This window comes from Clarias gariepinus, chromosome 5 (assembly GCF_024256425.1).
Source record: "Clarias gariepinus isolate MV-2021 ecotype Netherlands chromosome 5, CGAR_prim_01v2, whole genome shotgun sequence".
NCBI lineage: Eukaryota > Metazoa > Chordata > Actinopteri > Siluriformes > Clariidae > Clarias > Clarias gariepinus.
In genome coordinates, this window is record NC_071104.1 from 8074955 (window position 1) to 8094383 (window position 19429).

The window sequence follows — 19429 nt, forward strand, 5'->3', positions numbered from 1 at the left end:
TTATGGTCAAAAGTTTCTTTAAAATAAGCTATGAAACAGACTTTTATGAGCTTTTATTTCCTATATCAGAAGTGTAAGGGGCGTTAAACCAAACCAAGACTTGTGATGAAATTCTAATTCAGTTTTATTTATATAGCACATGGCCATTGTAAGCAGCTTTACAGAATTAAAGTTCAGATTTTGGAACTTCACCAGGGGTCCTGATCCGAGATGTCAGGACGATCCCGGCCAAAGTGGCTCAAGGCCCATTGGAAATCGTTCCCGGGAACATTTAGCGAGTGGAACGCCTGATCCTTGAAAATCGACAAATAACTTGTCGCCAACTTGTCAAAAGACCCAGTTTAATTCTAAGTCCCTCTCATGATTAAAAGATTTTAATTTGTGTCTCTCTCCTGAATGATAAAATGTCTGTGTGGTCCCAAGATTTTTGCTTGTGATACCTTTACTTAGTTGTAAATTGCACATGTAAGTTGTAAATAGACCTCCAGATAGTCCACAATTTTTTTCTTTTTTTTTTTGTCCAAGGTCATGTCAAGCCAATTAAGTTCTAATAACGACAACTGAACAATCAAAACATTCTAAAAGTTATTACATCAATTTCTGCCAAAAAAGAAAAAGGGTGAGGAAACGTGTATGAATCATAATTAGAAGGTTGTCCGTGATCGGCAAACCGAGCACGATGGTGCTGAGGAAAAAACTCTTTGAGATGGCAACAGAAAGAAACCTTGAGAGGAACCAGACTCAACTGGGAACCCATTCTCATTTGGTTGATAACAGATAGCATCACCCAAGTGGAACTGATCTGCAGTTTTACTGTGTATTAGGGTGGAAATTCAGTATAACAGGAGAGGTTTTTTAAGTTAATATGGAGTTCACTTATTAGAGGCTGAGGTACCAAACTGTTCGTGTGAATTTCAGTCCAATGAGGTGACGCGTCCATGGATCAGACTTGTTTGTCCAGCAAATAATACTGCTTAGTCTCCAGCAATGTTTAGGTAGCTGAAATGTGCCAAAGTAACATCCAGGTGAATCCCAATACTTGGGGTTTTTCAGCAGAACATTGACAGTGTTTCACAAGCATGACTTCTTCCCATCTATTGGGAAGGCGCCATCTATTGCCCAGGTAACTGAGGCACATATACCCGGCTGTCCACATGATAATCTTTATACAGTGCGATCATACTGCCTTCTTCCATTGCTCCATGATTAAGTTTTAATGCTCACATGTAGGTGCTTTCTGCAGAGGACAGGGGTCACCTTGGGTACTCTGACCAGCCTGCAGTCATGGAGCCACAACTAGGTCCCCTATCGACTTCAAAACCTGAATTGTTGCCTAACATGTCCCTCCCCTGATGAGTAATAATCAGACAATCACAGTAATTGAGTAAAAATAACTGTCAGTGATTTGAATGTTAGGGCTGCCAGGTTAATGTGTCTAAGCAGAAACATATGGCTAAAGCGATTGGATCAGTGGCGTGCAAATCTCTAAACGTTTTGATACCACCTCGTAGTCACAACTAAGCCTTTTGTCAAAGTGGTTCAGATCCTTCTTCATGCCCATTTTTTCTGATTCCACACATCAACTTCAAGAACTGACCAGCTGCCTAATATATCGCACTCCCTGTCAGGTGCCACTGTCATAATCAGACAATTACTGGTATTGATTTCAAATATATATATATTTCTTACAAATATTATTACAACATAAACAAGATAAAATAAAACGAGTTTATCAATTAGTTTGATCAGGTCTGTCTACAACAACGACAAAAATATCACGACTTCAAAATAAAACAAAAGGACTTTTATTATGAAAGCCAGAACGGGTGACGCAAAATTTGCGCGACCGTAACGCTGCCTCGGTCGGACGGTCGCCTTTGGTGTCTCAGGGACACCCGGATTCTACTTTCTCTCGTTTTTCTTTATAAACTCGTGTGATGGCTTTACGGATTTCCCGGCTGATCGTGCGCTCGAGCGCGGTGGCGTTTAAAACCGTCTCACTCCCACAGACGGTAAGATTTAAAAATTAAAAGTCAAATACCAGGCCTCGACATAAGCCAAGGACGACCACACAGCAAGCTGCAAAGTACTGCAACACAACCCTAACAGCCGCTGATTAAATTCCACTAATCTGCAGGAACAATACGAACTAAAGGAAATAAAAGCAGCGGTTGCATTTAAATCATATAGCAGTGTTTGTTTAACTGTAGTCGCTCGCGCTGGTGGAGATCTCGCGAGATTTCAGACAGAGACTCGGCAACACGAGAGAGAAGGAACAGAAACAACAAAAGTTCACTGGTTTAATATTTGCAAAAATGCATAGATTAATAATAATAATAATAATAAACACTGTGCCACACTAAAAAAAATAAAATAAAAGTGGCACCAGAACCTATTAGAGCTGTGACTAAAAGTTTTGAAAATGGTACAAACATTAATTTTCATAAAGTCTGCTGCTTCAGTGTTTTTTTTTTTTTTTTTTTTGTCAGATGTTACTCTGGTATACTGAAGTATAATTACAAGCATTGCATAAGTTTTTAATGTCAATTAAATAAATTTTAGGGAGATGAGTAAGTATTTGCAGTGTTAACCCTCCTTTTTCAAGACCTCTGTATTTCTCCCTTTCGTGCTGTCAATCAGATTCTGGGCCACATCCTGACTGATGGCAGCACCTTCTTACATAATCACTGGTTGGAATTTGTAAATGGGATTAAAGTTTGAGGAGTTTCCATGGACCCAAAAGATCGATGTTTTGTTCTCCAGACCACTTAGTCATTACTTTTGCTCCATCCTGCTGGCAAAGGGATTGTTCGTCACCAACCTTCTCCTGGATGATTGTGAGAAGTCGCTCTCGGAAAATGTTTTTGTACTCTCCTTATTCATGGCGTTGTTCTTAGGAAAATTTGTGAGAGAGTCCACTCCCTCGACTGAGAAGCGACTCCACACATGAATGGTCTCAGGATGGTTTACTGTTGGCCTGACACAAAGTTTGGGTCCTTGGCTAGGAAACTCCCCAAATCTTAATCCTCTTCAAACCTTGGTCAATCCTCAAGAGACTGTGGACAAACAAAAACCCACAAATTATGCCAAACTCCAAGCATCGATTATACAAGAACGGGCTACCGTCAGTCAGGATGCGGCCCAGAGTTTGATTGACAGCACTCCAGGGTAAATTGCAGAGGTCTTAAAAGAAGAAGGGGCAAATATTGACTCTACTTGTTAACTTAATGTAATTGTCAATAAAAGCCTGTGACACATCACATCTGACAAAAAAAATAGATCTAAAAACACTGAAGCAGCAGACCTTGTGAAAATAAAAATTTGTGTCATTCTCAAAATTTTGCATTTGCACAAAAAATACTTTAACGCCTACAATAGATTTTGAAATGGGTATGCATAATAAAAATATATATGTACATTTTTAAAACTTAAAATAAGTAATAAATAAAAAAAATGTAAATAAATATTCTCGGTTTACAGGATATTAACAGTTGATTCCAGTCAGATTATTATTATTATTATTATAAATGAAAAATGCAATACATAAAAAAACTATATATATATAGTCAGTGTAAATGTATTGTAATGATTTATTACTGTATTGATATTATAAACATTGCATCATCCAGTCCAAGTTTAGTCTTTAAACGAAGCTGCACTAAATTCTAAATATTTGTTTTAATTAAAGCTTATTATTATTATTATTATAATTTTTTTATTCTCATGATAAAAGGCCGGGATTCACACATGTCCAGTGCGACGTCTGAGATACGGATGGTGGGCGTATGCTCTGGGCGAAAGGACCACGCCCAGATTTAAGGAGAACAGCAAGATTTTCTGTATAGATGGCAACCTGGCGTCTGGAAAAGGGGCTCTCGCTCAGAAACTGGCTGACCGGCTGGGTAGGTGGAGCTACAGGATGGTTGTGGCAAGTCTGTGATCGAGGTGTAACCTAAAAGCAAGTGTTTAGTAGGTGCTGGTGACTCTTGTCAGAGGAAAGAAGCATGCGTATAGAGAACATCAAAAAGGAAGTTTAGTTTAAAAAAAAAAAATGGAGCTCATTTAAACCCTTGGTGGGGGAAAAATGTTAATGTATATATTTTTTTTATTAACATATTTTGCATTTATGCGACTTATATTCTACATTTGTAGCAAAATGTAAACCGAGTAAAGGACAGAATTCATTACCTTTAACCACTTAAATATATTTTTCTTTAAAAAGTCAATAAAATGGGTATCAGTAGCCTCATCATTTACATCATTATTATTTGTTTTTATTTTGTGTTCCCCTGCTCGTGGACTTTATCCCGCATGTCTCCTCTCTGTCTAGGGATGCTGTACATGCCTGAGCCTGACACTCACTATGTTGACAAAATGACTAAAGAGAAAGTCCCCCTGGATTCAACCTTCAACGGGAACTGCAGCCTTGAGAAGTTCTACCTGGACCCCAAAGCCAGCGACGGAAACTCGTACCGTCTGCAGTCCTGGATGTACCTGATGAGGCTGCTGCAGTACTCAGACGCTGTCGAGCATCTCCTCACCACGGGTTTGTTCTCTAATGCTTCCTGTGCTGCCTTTTTCTTTTTTCATTAATTTATCTCTTTTGGATGAATATGTAGATTTAAAATGTTCTCTGGTGTCTTGCCAGGTCAGGGAGTCATCCTGGAACGGTCTCCTTTCAGTGACATGGTGTTTTTGGAGGCCATGTTCAGCCAAGGCTACATCCGGAAGCAGTGTAAGTATTTGTGAAGATCCCTGTTTGAGCCAGTACACTTAAGAGCTTAAGGTGTGAATGAATCTGCAGAAAATAAGACATTTAAAAAAATAAAGGAGTAAGAAAGGTGTGTTTGTGAAAGAAATGAAACACATCAGTGTGCGTTAATGTTGTTGTGTGTTTGGATGTAAACTTAAGGTAGAACTTAAATGTGTGCTTCATTTCATTATGTGTCCTGCAGGTGTGGATCATTACAACGAGATTAAGCACATCAGCATCTGTGAGTTTTGGGCGCCTCACCTGGTCATCTACGTGGACTCTCCTGCAGAGGAGGTCCAGAAGAAGCTTAAGGCTTCTGGAAAGGTGTGTATGATGTACGAACAACACACAAAAAGGCCAGGTCAGAAACAGTACGATCATTTGGATTTGACAAGATTTGTGTAGAACTTTTCTGTAATGTGATGCTTGGTTAGCGTTTATGGATTGAGTCTTTGAGGCTAAGAGAAATGAATCGGCCTCCCCGGGTTTCATTGAATCAGTCCGGGAGCACGATAATAGAAAATGTCTGTACTGGGAAATCCTTAACAAAATAGAATTCACAGTCCAATACGGTGGAAAACAGCTCTGAGACAAAATGGCATCTGGGATTCCCCTCACGATTTAAAGGCTCAGAGAAAACACTAACATTTCACTGTGAGATTAAGTCAAGTGGATTGATTATGCTTTACTTTGTGTATTCATGTCAAAGGTGTATAAGACTCACTTTGTCAGATTTAGAAAATGTGCTCCTGGAACTGAACTCGTTCAATAGTTGGGTACTACCTGTATTGTGTAGTATTGTTTATTTATTTACTATTTATAGCTGTTAAAATAAGCTATTCTAAACAGCAGTGTATAAATATAAATAATCTCTGTAATATTTATTTCCTTAATGGAAGGCAAATTATTCCATTATGAGAACAAATCCGACTTATGAACATGCTCTCGGAATGGAACTTATTTTTAAGTCATGGACTACCTGTCGTACCGTTCTCATTCAAGTCACATGATCATGCATGGGCTATGTATCTGATCAAGGACCACATGACCACAAGTGACTCAGATCTGAGCTAAAAAAAAAAAACATCAGATTTGTAAATTTATACGGCCGTAAAAAAAAATTTGATCTGTCTCATATTAAGCCAAAAGAAATCAGAATTTAATCACTTTAGCCTGGGAATGTGATCATATCCTTAGTGCCGGAGCTTTGTGGCAGTCAGGACACACAGCTTCCTGGTTTCACTGTCTGACAGTCTGATTTTGAATTCAGTCTGAATTTTTAATTGTGTGGTGACATCACAGTTTACCTTGACAGAAAGTTTCGCAAGTTTTAAATTCCATATCTCTCCTGTGTCTTCTGTGCATCTTTTCTCCAGCCTCATCTCCAAAACTTACCCCTCTCCTACCTTAAGAGCATCGAGACTGCATACAAGAAGAACTTTTTGCCTAAGATCAGGTAACAAACAAAGGAGATTTGTCTCATGTGGCGAACGCGTTGAGCTCATGGCCCTATTTTTCCTGTTCACACAGGCTGATTGAGATTCTAACTGAGTTTATACCTTTTTTTACTCTCTCTAAAAGAAAGTTTGGCAAATGGCCTGGTGTACGATTGTGCACCAGTACAAAAGTGTACAAAAAAAAGCAAATTCCCTGCGATAAAGATGTCGTACACATTTCATTTCATATTTCATGTTTCACTCGTACTGCTGCTGTCATACCCACACACCGTATTTTTACCCTTCTATATTTAATATTTTTATACTTTACAGTTTACAGTTACATTTTCTACATTCTAACCACTACAGCCCGGGAACATCCCACTCTCTAAATCTTTTGTAAATCTGTGTGGTTTTTTTTTTTTTTTTTTTTTTTTTCTTCCTCCCCCGATTTTCTTCCTAATTTAGTCGTGTTCAATTCCTCCCCGTCACTCCCACATTAAGGCTACTACTACCACTCAATCGGGAAGGCTGAAGACTATAACGTGGTTCGGAGGAACCACGTGATGCCAGCCAACCGCATCTTTTCGATCTGCTCGCTCAGGCACCGTTGGGGGCGGCGTAACACACTCGGAGGACCGCGCTATCCGCTCCTTTCGCTTATGTTAGCTCACAGGCGCCCCTGATTGGCTATAGAGCCGTGATTGATGTCAGAGCGAAATATATTTGCCTTTCATCTCACCCTTGCTGGGAAAGCCTGGCCAATCAGCTCTTTCCAAGCCCTCGGCTGCAGCATCACCCGGGAATCAAACCAGCGATCTCCGGGTGATGGAGCGAGCACTTTACCACTGCGCCATTAAATATTGCCACGCGTCACATAAAATATTTATTTGATAGACAGAACATAGACAGCACGGTGGCTTAGTTGTTAGCACGGTTGCCTTGCACCTCCAGGGTTCGGGTTCGATTTTCACCTCCGTGTGCATGGAGTTTGTATGTTCTCTGTGCGCTTGGTGGGTTTCCTCTGGATACTTCGGGTTTCTTCCCACACTCCAAAGACTGTTGCATCTATTTTTTCGTCTATACTGGGATTGTTTTATAATCTAAACCATATGTAAGCTTTGCTTTTAATGTGAGGAAACCTGAAAAAAAAACCATCATGTGAGCTTTTGATGATTTTGGATCTTTAGATTATGGTCATTTTCTTTTGTCTTATACTTATTGGTATATTGGTCATATCCTTATTAATTAATCAAAACCCCAGCTTTTTCAAATGTCCCTGTCCTGGTCAAAACCCCCATTTTTCAGAATTCATTTGAGTGTTAAAGATTACATCATTGTACGGAGATTTGAAATAATTAAGACGTTGACAAAACAGCTTTACAAAAATCCAGATGTGGGTTTGTATTTAGAATTCATTCCCGTCAGCATCCGATGTGTTCCCCCAGCCAGTGACACATTTATTAGAGCATGCACTCAAACCTACCCACTGGCACTAATTGTTCTTGTCTCTAACTTTTAACCGTGGACACCTGGAACCTTTTGCTAGTTTAAATGTCACATAAAAGTCTGCTTTTATTTCAGTGAGGAGGCTGAAGTGCTCGCTTACGATACAACCCAAGCACAGGACATCGAGAAGGTAACAGCAAAAACAAAATCAAGACCCAGGTTTTCACCAGAGCCCATGCTCTTTCAGTAAAACTATGACGAGAACAATTTCTATTTGTATTTCCGATGTTATGTATAGTTCATACTGATATGTGTATTTCTCAGATTGCAGAGGATATCGAGTATCTGAAGTTTGAAAAGGGCCCGTGGTTGGAGCAGGACGACGTCACCTTCCACCACATGAGAATCCTGTGAGTGTGTGGTTTCCATGCTGTAGTAATCTGTATCCTGGTATATCCTGCCCTTTCTGACAGACCTTCTGTTGTTGGTCGTGCCGTACCAGTGTGCTGATAAGCAGATGCAACGTGGAGTGTTGGCACACGGTTTCTTTCCATCTAGCATCCATAAATTTACTCCTACATCCGTTTGTTTCTGTAGTGTTGAAGATAAGCAGCGGGTGGCGAGCATGACCTGCATCCCCAGGTACATCCCTGAGGTCACCATCGGCGCTCACGAGTTTGACAAAGCCTACTACTCATTCAGATCGGTACGTGCACCATGAATACCCACAGTTAGAATGTGTGTGTGTGTGTGTGGGCGGGGATGGAATGGATGGTCACCTCGATTAACTCCCAGACTGTGCTGTAGCAGCTCCAGCTAATGCGTTCAGGGATGGTAGAACAACTAGAGCAGAAAAGCAGCAGTCCTTCAAAGTCCTTGAAAGCTAATTCAGTGGAAGAAAACAATAAGGACTGGAGACTAGCCAAATGGAAAAAGATGGTTTTTTTGTAAAAAAAAAAAAAAAAAAAAAATTGAGCGCATCATCAAAAATGTATAATATCGTTAGGTCAAATGTTTAAGCATCAAACTTGGGCTTGTTTTTGTTGCATATTAAATTGCTTTCTCACCTCGTGGGAGCCAGGTTTTATCTTCAGCGTGCAGTCTTTAGAAGATTTTTTTCTTTTTTAAAATAACTGTAAAAAAGAAAAAAAGGTATCTCATTACACTTCCTAAAATATACAGCAAGATTCTGAAGTATTTTTCACTTTCTGTAGCGGTTTTTCTACATTTTGTTAAACAGTTTAAGTCTAAGTGCAGCTCTGTTCTCTATTCTAGCATTGGAATCTACTCAGAGAATACCTGCACTGAATGGAAATAGTTTAAACGCAACACCATGAGTTAATCGATTAAAATAAAGTCCTGCTCTCTTGGTTTATTTCAGGCCTAATTAACTCGATAGTTCAGTACAGCCTTGCCGTCTGACCTAGACTTTTATTTTGATTTATTGATTAGGATCAAAACATCATTCATGACTAACAGAAAGTCATTCCACCATCCCTCTGAATTAATTAAAAGCGTTACGTGTCCTGTAGGAAGGTCTAGAGAAATGACCGGCATTCTTTGGATTCATCTCATCATCTTTGGAAATTATCTTGATAAAAACAGCGCATCAGGAGACCGCCGTCGTGTCTCGGATCGGGGGCTGCATCCTTCAAAGGACGCTGATTGTCAGGAAAGGCATCCAGTGTAAATCCTGTGCTGAGTGTGTGTGTGTATATACCGGTGATCTGCTGAGGCGCCCCCTCGTCAGGAGCAGCCGAAAGACCAAGAAACTAATTTCAAATTTTATTTGTCTCATACACAGTACGATATGCAGTTTTACGACCACCCGTGACCTTAAAATCAAGATTATCAATAAGAAATAAATTATGGAATAGAATAAAAATAAAATATAGAAAAACTACAAAAACATACAACATTGTATTTACTGAATTAAAGTTTATATTTCTAATATTTATTGCCTACTTTATTTAATTTGACTGAAGGTAAGATCATTTCATTATCCTTATTTATTTAAGGATTAAATTAAATCTTCTCCTGCTGTTTATTTTAAAAAATGTGGTCTTGTAATAGCTCTGCTAGTTATTGATATGAAAAAAAATATCCAGCCCTAAAAATTCATCCAGCCCTGTAAGTATACATGGGAACTTGGAATAGTTTGCGCAGGTGTTTAGGATTTTTCAATGTTATTTAACTCAATTTGGAAGCCCCGTCCTCCACTCCTGCCAATATCCTGTTTATTTATACGTTACACATCTACATTATATTGAACTAAAGGGTTTAAATTGAATATATCCTGTTATTTAGTAGGCGTTAAGGTTGGTACAATTAACAATGTAGTTTTTTTGTGGTGGTGGTGTTGGTCTTTCCGGCTGGTCCCGTCGGGGGGCCGCACAACTTGGCACAGGTTTTTACTCCAGATGCCCTTTCTGAAGCAACCCTAGCTCAACGTTAGTAGTTGACGGTCATCTATACTTCATGGAACTTTATGTGCTTTTATGATCTGTTCTTTTCTCTGTCCTTATTTCGTTTTGTCTCCTTGTCAGGTCATTCAGTTTCTCGCTATATAAATAAAGCTGAGTTTATTAGGCTCATCTCTCCTTTTTAAAATCACTGTGTGGTGTAAACCGTTTTTTTTTTTCTTCCCTCGGTTATGATGGTGCATAGAGGTTTTAAACGTGGGGTATGTGGGTGAGGATGTGTTGTAGATCAGAGGGGAGCAAGGAGAACAGTGGGAACAGTGGTGCACAAACAGATGGTACACAGCCAGGCAAATTACATCAAACTTCAGCTGCTGTAGCGCATTTCACACAGCATCATGCGCCAAGAGGGCATCAAAACCTGAGCGTTAAGGAGTGGAAGAAAAGTTCGATCAAGGGAACAGAAATTGGCGCGATCCAAAAGAGAAGTCCTGTTTGATCTCCGAAGCCTCTGTGCAAATCCATGCTTTTCTAAGAAAACATACTCCTGGATGAATACAAACTAGTGCCTGTGTGAAACATTCCAACAACAGGACTTTATATTTCTCATAGATGCTTCATATAATTTCATATTTACTGCCAAAAAAAAAAAAAAAAAGGCTATGGCTGCCTAAATGGCAATTGTTCAGTATGCTGCTAGTGATTTGGTACCATCATCTCTAGCAGAAAAAACATTCGCAGCTGACCTTTAAGCTCGAGCGCTCGGAGAATGGCTTTTCACGAGCCGCGCCTCAACCAGGAGGTGTAAATTACGCCATCGGATGTTTCCGACTGACATTTAATTCCCTTGTATTTTATTGCAATATGTGCGAGGGGCAACGAGAATAAGTAATACAAGCGAGTGCCTTGACTTTTCCGTTCAGATGCTCCGGGAAGGTGATAGTCTGATCCTGTTTCATTTCTTCACATAAAAAAATGGCAATTAAAATAGCCAAGAATAATAAGCTGAGATGCATTTTTTTGTTCTCATCTGATTATACTTGGTATTGTTCAGGAAAGAAACAATCTTAAATACCTCTAGTCATGGTGGTACTTTTGCTTATACAGACAATTTTTTATTTATTTACTTTTTTTAACCTGCTAACAGGACTCGTAATAAAACTTTAAAACACAGGACAGCTAAAGAGACTCTGGGAAGCACCAGCAGTTCTCTGATAAACTCTCTATCCTCACCGGGGAACAGCAATTTCGAAGCGGTTGTTCTCCTACTCAGATTAATGCAGCTCTTCGTTTGGATCAAGCTGTCAGTAAGCCTTGCCCATTAAAAACCCCTACCTCTTACCGGCTTGATCGGTGTTGGCAAAACGATCCCTGTGAGGCCATTTGTCTGACTTTACCGAACATTCAAGAAGAAATGAGAGCTATTGTGAACTTGTGCTAACGCCCGTGAGGGGGAAAAAAAAAGAGTTTACTTGCTTTTGTTACAAACTGCTGAGTCCACATTGAGAATTTAATACTCCGGCTTTCCATCTTCACACCTCTGAACGGTTTCCTGCCCTCGCTCTTTCAGAATAGATGCTTTTTTTTTTTTCCCCATTTTGTATCTGTTTTAGATTCAGGTGTCGTACTGTCGGAGCGGCGCGTATTTATCACTTGCCCAGACAAGATAGCGTGTACGGGCTATTAGCTTTTTATTCTGAGTAGCCCAGAGGACAGGTAGGCTCCAGAGGCAAGCTCTCTGCACTGTTTTTATCTTCTCTCTTCAAACAAGTGGCAACATAAAACCCTGACTTACCATCGATGTTTACAAAAGTAAAGTTTTCTGTATAAAATGGACAGTATATGCTTAAATGTAATGCGCTTCCCATTAGTGCTCATCTCTGTGATTCACCTTTTTCGAGAATCAGAATTGCAGTAAAGATTCCTGATGAGTCACCTGATCAGGATATCGAATATTCTCGATTCATTCACATTTATAATGAGGTTCATCCCTTCTGGATAGGATTTCCCATTGATTTTGGAGCATGACTTTAGGGATTTGTGTTCATTCAGCTACAAGAGCCTGATGCTCAGTACTACACTCTCACCCATCAGCCCTTGCTAACGATCCACATCCAGCATGTACGAGAAGCCCGGGGTAAAAAAAGAAAAAGTGGAGCATAGCAGAGGTCACGTTGTCGGCGCCACCAGGAGCATACAGCGGTGTCTTCTGCCTTCAGACAAACTCCGTACCCAGAATGTATGGCATGCATCTCAATTGTATCGAAAGTCAAGTGTACAGCATGTATTGTACAAAAGAATGTACAGAGCTGTAAAGTTCATGTCCATGTTTACGCCACTTAAGATGCTACATTTACGTTTAGCATCCAATGTGACTTACATAAGTGCTTTGAAGTTTCATTATACTGGTTCACTAGGCTTATAACATTGTTGGGAAGGATTTTTACTTAGGGATGGGAAGCGATGGAGGATTAACCAAGAACCAATAGGTCTTCAGTCATTGCATCAATGACTTGGCTGTATGGACATCCACCACTTGGGAGGCAGGACAGAGTTTGCCACTAGCTACCTATTTGTCAGTTGTTTTGGACTGTGACATAATGACTCAACTGAAAAAAATAATACCAAGCTAAAAAGGGCATATCAACACCTATCGTAGCGGAGTCGAACATACAGCGGTGTCTCAGCATACGAATTTAATCCTGTTCCTGAGGCAAGGTCAAAGGGTGAAGTTTTGTATTGTGAAACGCATTTTCCTATAGGAAATAATGTAAATGCGGATAATCTGTTCCAGCCACTGATAAATCTTACCAATATTAGCAATTTCCAACACAATAATTAAATTTTTGCCTATAAAAACAATGAAAACATTTAGAAAAGACGTGAATTAAGTAAAATATAGAATAAGTAGACGTTAAACCTCATTTAACCTTAATGTATGATTTCTTTTGGCACCGGCTGCTTTAAAAAAAATGTCTCTTTGTTTTCACTAAATGTAAAAAAAAAAAAGTAAAAAAGTAAACTTATGAAAGCTCCTAAGGCAAAATTCGTGAGACGGCGCATTCGTATGTCAAGGTGGCACTATACTGTATAACCTTAGTTTGACTTAACTGTGTATCCAAACTTGGATCAAATGAGGGGTCATAAACTGCAAGACATGAAGAAGGAAAAAAAAATTAACATGGATACAAGACAGGCAGTGGCAGTTTAAATTTGCACATCTGCACTGAGAAAGAAAACCGCCATTGTTCCTGTGCATGTGACTTCGCGCTTCTTCACTTTCATGGTGAACTTATTTTTTTTCTTTGTGTTACTTACATGCGAGTAGTCATGCTCACAATGAAAGAACGAATGAATGGAGACCTGAGTGTGGTGAGTGAAGGATCCCACCTCCTTTATGATTGTTGGCTATTGTTGGCATTGATTCTTGGTGACTAGTGTACATGACGCGACAGCATCCAAAAAAAAAAAACACACAAAAAAAGAATGTTTAATGTACTGCAACTCGTGTTAGGAGGAATGTTTTTAGTCTGCTCTCTTCACACACTTGCCAATTTGAGCCTGTACCCCCATACACTTAGATTCCTTGTGCCAACTTGCCACGCCAACTGGCTGCAACTTGTGCTGACTGGTGCAGACTAAAACTGAATCCTATAGAAAATCCTGTCTAAAGTCGTGTAGTATAGCCCTGGCCTTAGCTTACTAACTAGCTTGTGATGTTTTTCCTACATGCTTTAATCTAAAAAGTTTTGTTTCTAGTCATAACATTACAGTGGCTAATTTCTCCACCCTGATTAGACAGTAAACTAATTTGCACTTTACTTAAGGTTTCTTTATAAAAGAGTACAGGAATTTATCCGTCCTTCCTGGTACTTATGGTAATTTATGCTGTCCATCACCATCCATTTAATGATGCAATTCCTTTTGAGAGAGCAAGTCATGCCAAAGGAATGGATAGATTTCCAAAAAGAGCCAATAGAGCTCTCACATTATCCACAAAAATTCACAATTATTTTGTCGCTCATTCATGCCTGACGCAGACGTTACCTCCAAGCCAAACAATCATGAACGTGTCGAGAGACCAAACAATGATGTGTGCTGAGAAACTTCAGCCATTGGATATTACTGATTTTTATCAACCTCCAGCTGGTCTTTACAACACTTGAGGAGAGTGAACTAGCATATTTAAATTATACAGTTATCTCATCAGGGATTAATTAATTAGGGTTAATATTAAACTATTATTTATACTTAAAAACCCAAGAAACAAAATTGAATGTCAATCAGCACCAGGAATTCAAAAGGCAATGATGTAAAGTCACCATTGACCCACACTGTGGCCTCCTTTGTACGTGCAGCGAGTCTAGCTGTGACCAGGCATGGTTGAAAAGTACCGTATATAACCCTGCAATACCAGCAGCAGCATTTTCGGCTGTCCACTTTCTCAAATGACCCCGTAGAATTAGCCTGTCTCGTCTTGGCATCACCACACTTGGCCATCCAGACGTAGAGGGATCAGCAGTGGAACCCGGAATTTGGATTCCAAAGCCTGGAAATGGTTTTCCTGGCAACTGTAATCCGTCTGGCGATGTCTTGTTGTGTTGCACCAAGCTGAAGCGTTCCGATGGCCCTCGCGCTCTCTCTCTCTCTCTCTGCTAGCACTGTCTAAATGGGGAATGATCTCGTGAAGACAAAATGCACAATCAAGATGTTTGCCTTACTTTTGATACCAAGACTGGACTTCATCACAAGGCAAATTTTATGCACATGCACGGACCCTCTTAAAAAGATATTAGTTTAGTCATCCATGATAAAGTAATGCTCTACTAAACATGATGGTAATTTGACCTTACCCAAGTATATAAATTAGATTTCAGGTTTTAGTAACAGTAAAAAAGGTTGTTTCTTTTGCCTGAGTATAATAAAATGCAGAATCTTAGCAAGTGAAACATTCTTAAATCTACACAAACCCATCTATAATTTTGTAAAATAGGTTTACAAAACATTAAGTATAAGATTATTAAGCTCAGTTCTAGTCAAATATTTCAAAACTTATGTGCAAAAATTTCTCTTTGCTTCTATTAAGCAATACATTTCTAAAACTAGCAAAATGGCCAATGAACGACTTTTTTGCTTAAATTTTTAAGTAAAATTTGGTGTTATAAGCTTAATAATCTTACCTTAATAATCTTATATTTGGCTTGCAATCTTTTTTTTTTTTTTTTGGCTTGCCATGTACAATTCGTTTTTTATTTTTTTCCGCTGTGTATGTAATGCTAATGAGAACATATGAACAATTCACATGAACCCCTCCACATAGTCTCTAAAAACTGAGCACAATGCTCACTACGCAAGCTCCAATGAGACACCTTACCTGGGGCTGTTAGACCTGTGACCAGGATTATCTTTGTCTCCTTGCTGGATGGCTGCTAATGCTAATTTGTTAGCGGAAAACTGATAAAACTGTCTCCCAGGGTTTTGACCTTGTGTCTTGTGGCGTCCCTCTACATGGCTATTGCGCGGCACCTGTTCGGCATTGTAGTAAAAAAAACAAAAAAAAAAAAAAGGACAGGTCACCAGACAAAATGGCAGCTGGTTTGGTTTTACATCGAGTCTGATGTCCCACGCAAGAGCGCTGTAGCATTCGATAATCAAAATGCCCCATCAAATCTAAACAGATGAAACTTAAAGGCTGCACGTTTCGATAATTTCAGCTGAAGAGCGATACGATGTGCAGTTCGTTTACAGAGCAGGACAAATATGTTCTAGAAAGTTACAGGATGATTTAAAGGTTCATATAAAAATTATATAAACTGTTGTTTAGAAAGACTTGGGAATTGATCACTGATATTATTATAATTTTTTTTTTTTGCTTTAGCTTCCAGGGAAACAGTACGCAGAGGGTTACAACGCAGACGCAGGAGACAAAGGCATCTGGCTGAAGTGAGAACCTGCCTGAAGGAAAAGCCATCTAGAGGAATCCTCCATCATGCTGCTCTCTTATTTGTCCACATCATAGAAGAGCGATAAGTTATCAGGAAATGTAATGCTGTTCTGTAAATGTTATTAAATAAATGGTATATGTTAAAAATCCCTCGTTTTTTTCAGCAGCTTTATTTCAGGATCATACTCGCTGGAATTTCATGAAATAAAAAAGCTTAAAAGAAAACGCACTGAGAGGCTGTGTGGTACTTAGCATTCAAGCACACTTCGAAAAACGATAGAAATACGGCCATAAAAAAACGAAATCTGCTTTCATCTCATTTCAGTGCACCAAGACGGTGACTAATCGCCCCAATTAAAAGTCGCTTTCGAGACGCACGACGAAAGAGAGCTCGCCACAACTCATTAGCCACCCGAAACCACTCGTTTCTCGTTAGTCCCCAGTCCTCCCCTCCCGAAGATGCTATCTTGGGCCGGTCTGCGGCTTTTCTTTCGTTTCTCGGCTGCCAGGAAGAATGCTGATCCAGAAATAGCGGTGTGCCACTAGTGATTAATTCCTGTCTTTTGTCTGCCGAAGAGGCTTCAGATTACCATAATCAACTCGTGATTGCAAGTGCTGATACTTCTTCCTTCCACACACATATAAAAAAAAAACTGATTATTCATGAAGCTCTCCAATTACGCTAAAGAAGTTAGACGTATTTATTTATTTTTTTAAAAAGTGCCGTACTTGTAAGACACCGAGCAATCAAATGGCTTTGATCTGCGCATGGCAGAATATCTGTGTCTCTTTGATGGTGCAGAAGTGCAGCCAGGTCCTGAGATGAGTGATTGGGTAAAGGATACGAGTAGAATAATGATGTGGAAAAATGGGTTTGTAGAAAATCCTCTGTATGATTCTGCAGCCACTTGAGTTAAGCCTGCGGTGAACATCGGGGGGAAAAAAAGACATAAAATCTGCTATTAGGAGAGACAGAGGGTTTAGAATTCATGATTTGTTCATGCTGGAATGTGGAACGCGACCGTGAAATATGTCTCATTCTTCTTCTTATGGTCTTGTTTTTGGGACCTGAGAATAACACTGTGAAGGAAGCAACTCGTTACATTGTACTTTTCATTTTGGAATTAAAAATCTGCATTTCTTTACAAATAATAGAAAAAAGGTGCGTATTTCTCATCTCCAGTTGTTGTTGATCGATAAGAAAACCACTGGATGGCAGACTTCATACACACTTCAAAGATCAATCCAAGTTGTTTGTTTCTGGTCCTTGCAATGTTCTCAACTTGCCAAATGAGGGCACTGTTGAGACTTTTTTTCATTTCTTTTAAAAGTAAATCTTAAAAATATCACTGATTCATGCTCCATGGTGCACAAGAACCCCCCCTCCCACACACACACACACACACTTCTTCCCTTGCCCCTCAGCTCGTGCCTTAGGTATAGCTAACATTTAAGAGGCTTTTATTTTGACAGTGCTCTTTTAAATATATAAATATTTCATGGTCTGCGATCTCTCTTCGTTGTTATTTTAGCTCTGCTGCACTTGCGTCAGATGCTGCAGCGTAACTCGAATAATAGCTGAAGGGGGAAAAGAGAAACTTTCATTTTGGTTAATAATAACAAGAAGACATCAGGCACTTGAGTGCAGGTCTGAGGTCTGCGGGAACTGGGATCCATTAGTGTTTGCACTCGGTAAGGCACGAAAAACAAGCAAAAATGCTGCGGTATGCTCTTACAGGACAATAATCAACGGTAAGTAGGTGTGACCAGAAATGGTGCGACCAGATGTACTGTTACCCTCTTCATTTTTGTTTCATCTTCAGTGAAGACTTCGGAAAAGAAATGGCCTTCTTACTGAACATTATAATCCTGACACTGGAGACCCCTTCCATAAATGTTGCAAAGTTTGCATATTTTTTTAACACATCATTGAACAACGATCAATAATCAATTAGTCATTCATTGTCAATGGTAACGATGCACTTTTTTCATTCAAAAAGGTTATTATAGGTAGACACTCAATTCGATGTATTGTCTGATGTTTTTTCTCAAGCAGCTGCACAAACAGTCCAAAGTTTGGACACACCTTCTAATTCCATGATCCTTCCTGATTTAGATTTCTTTTTGCATTGCAAAACAATGCAAAACAACAAAAAATGAGGCTATTAAAAAGTTTGCACTGCCTAAAATGCAACTGCATGTGATTTTTATGTTAAAACTAGACGTGCCGGCGACTTTGTTCACGTGGAATTTAATTGCACACTCATAAGCGTGTTTTAAAAAATGTACAGCACCAACTTTTAAATACACGTTTAAACTATTTTTTAACTAAACAATTAAAAACATTTTTAAGATTTATATAACTTATTGATCAATAAATAATCATTAACATTCCTAATATCAACAATTCCACAGTTTCTATCCAGGTTCTATATTCCACTAATCAGACTTGAAATTTCAGCACTGATGTGGTATAATGAGTTTTAAATGGGATGACTTTTCTGATCGGGTCGCAGTAGCTTGGAAAACCGCGAGGCCTCGGTCTGTGTCACACTCCGCTTGGTTTAATCCGGTGTGACATTACCATCTGAATTGTGGATTGTTACAGGCAGCTTGTTTGGGAGTGGAGAATAAATGAGCAGGCTGGAAAGATAAACAAAGCCTGTGTTGCAGTGTTGACACACAATGGACACAGAGAAGCATGACAGACCGCATGAACAGCTGTCCCAGGCGCTTAGCATAGCGTGGAAGATTGAGAACTGATCTCTGATCCTCTTTTCCTTTAGATGTGATTAGGGAAAAGCAGTGCGAGTAGGTCACTTTTGCTGATAAATGGATGTACCTAAAATATATGGAGGCGCTGTTAAACTCTAAATTTGTTTTGCTCTTTAGTGGGCATTTCTGCTTTGCTAGGCGACTGTGAGTGTGCAATGAATTCAAATGGCTCCACCAGCAGCCCTAATAGATGCTCTGATAATCCGCTTTTAACCGCCAGACATCTAGCTTTTCCTGTTAACGCAATGGAAATGGATTGTGCTTCGCAAATCCGTCAGCAGAAAGAGCATCGCCAGGCTGGTGTATACTGGAAATTGTGTTTTTAACATGGAATATTTAGACCTGGCTCAGCTGGATGGCAAATTCCACACCTTTATGTTTTTTTTTATTATTATTATTTTATATTACGTGAATGTCATGGCAAGTGCTCTCAGTAAGCTTTAAACTGGTCTTTTTCTGGATCAGGATAATTGTAAAACATATTTTTAATAAAAGAAAACACCAATCATTTGCACCACTTATGTTTGTATTATTTCAACACAGGATCAAAATTATAATCCTCCACTTGGATTATTTATACAGTGGTGTTAAAACCCCTGAAATTTTCCAAGCACTAGGCCAAGGTTAGTGATGATGACTACAGCTGGTAGCT

At 39.3% G+C, this 19429-nt stretch overlaps 1 protein-coding gene across 1 annotated transcript; it reads left to right on the forward strand.

The window, feature by feature from the left end:
• The first annotated feature begins 1837 nt into the window (after positions 1–1837).
• ndufa10 (NADH:ubiquinone oxidoreductase subunit A10) lies at positions 1838–16151 on the forward strand. The gene is made up of 10 exons (XM_053497321.1): positions 1838–2012; positions 3734–3902; positions 4331–4546; positions 4649–4735; positions 4956–5077; positions 6130–6209; positions 7774–7828; positions 7963–8048; positions 8236–8344; positions 15937–16151. Exons 1-10 carry the CDS (start codon positions 1938–1940, stop codon positions 16003–16005), a joined length of 1068 nt encoding a protein of 355 aa, XP_053353296.1. The 5' UTR covers positions 1838–1937; the 3' UTR covers positions 16006–16151.
• The last annotated feature ends 3278 nt before the right edge of the window (positions 16152–19429 follow it).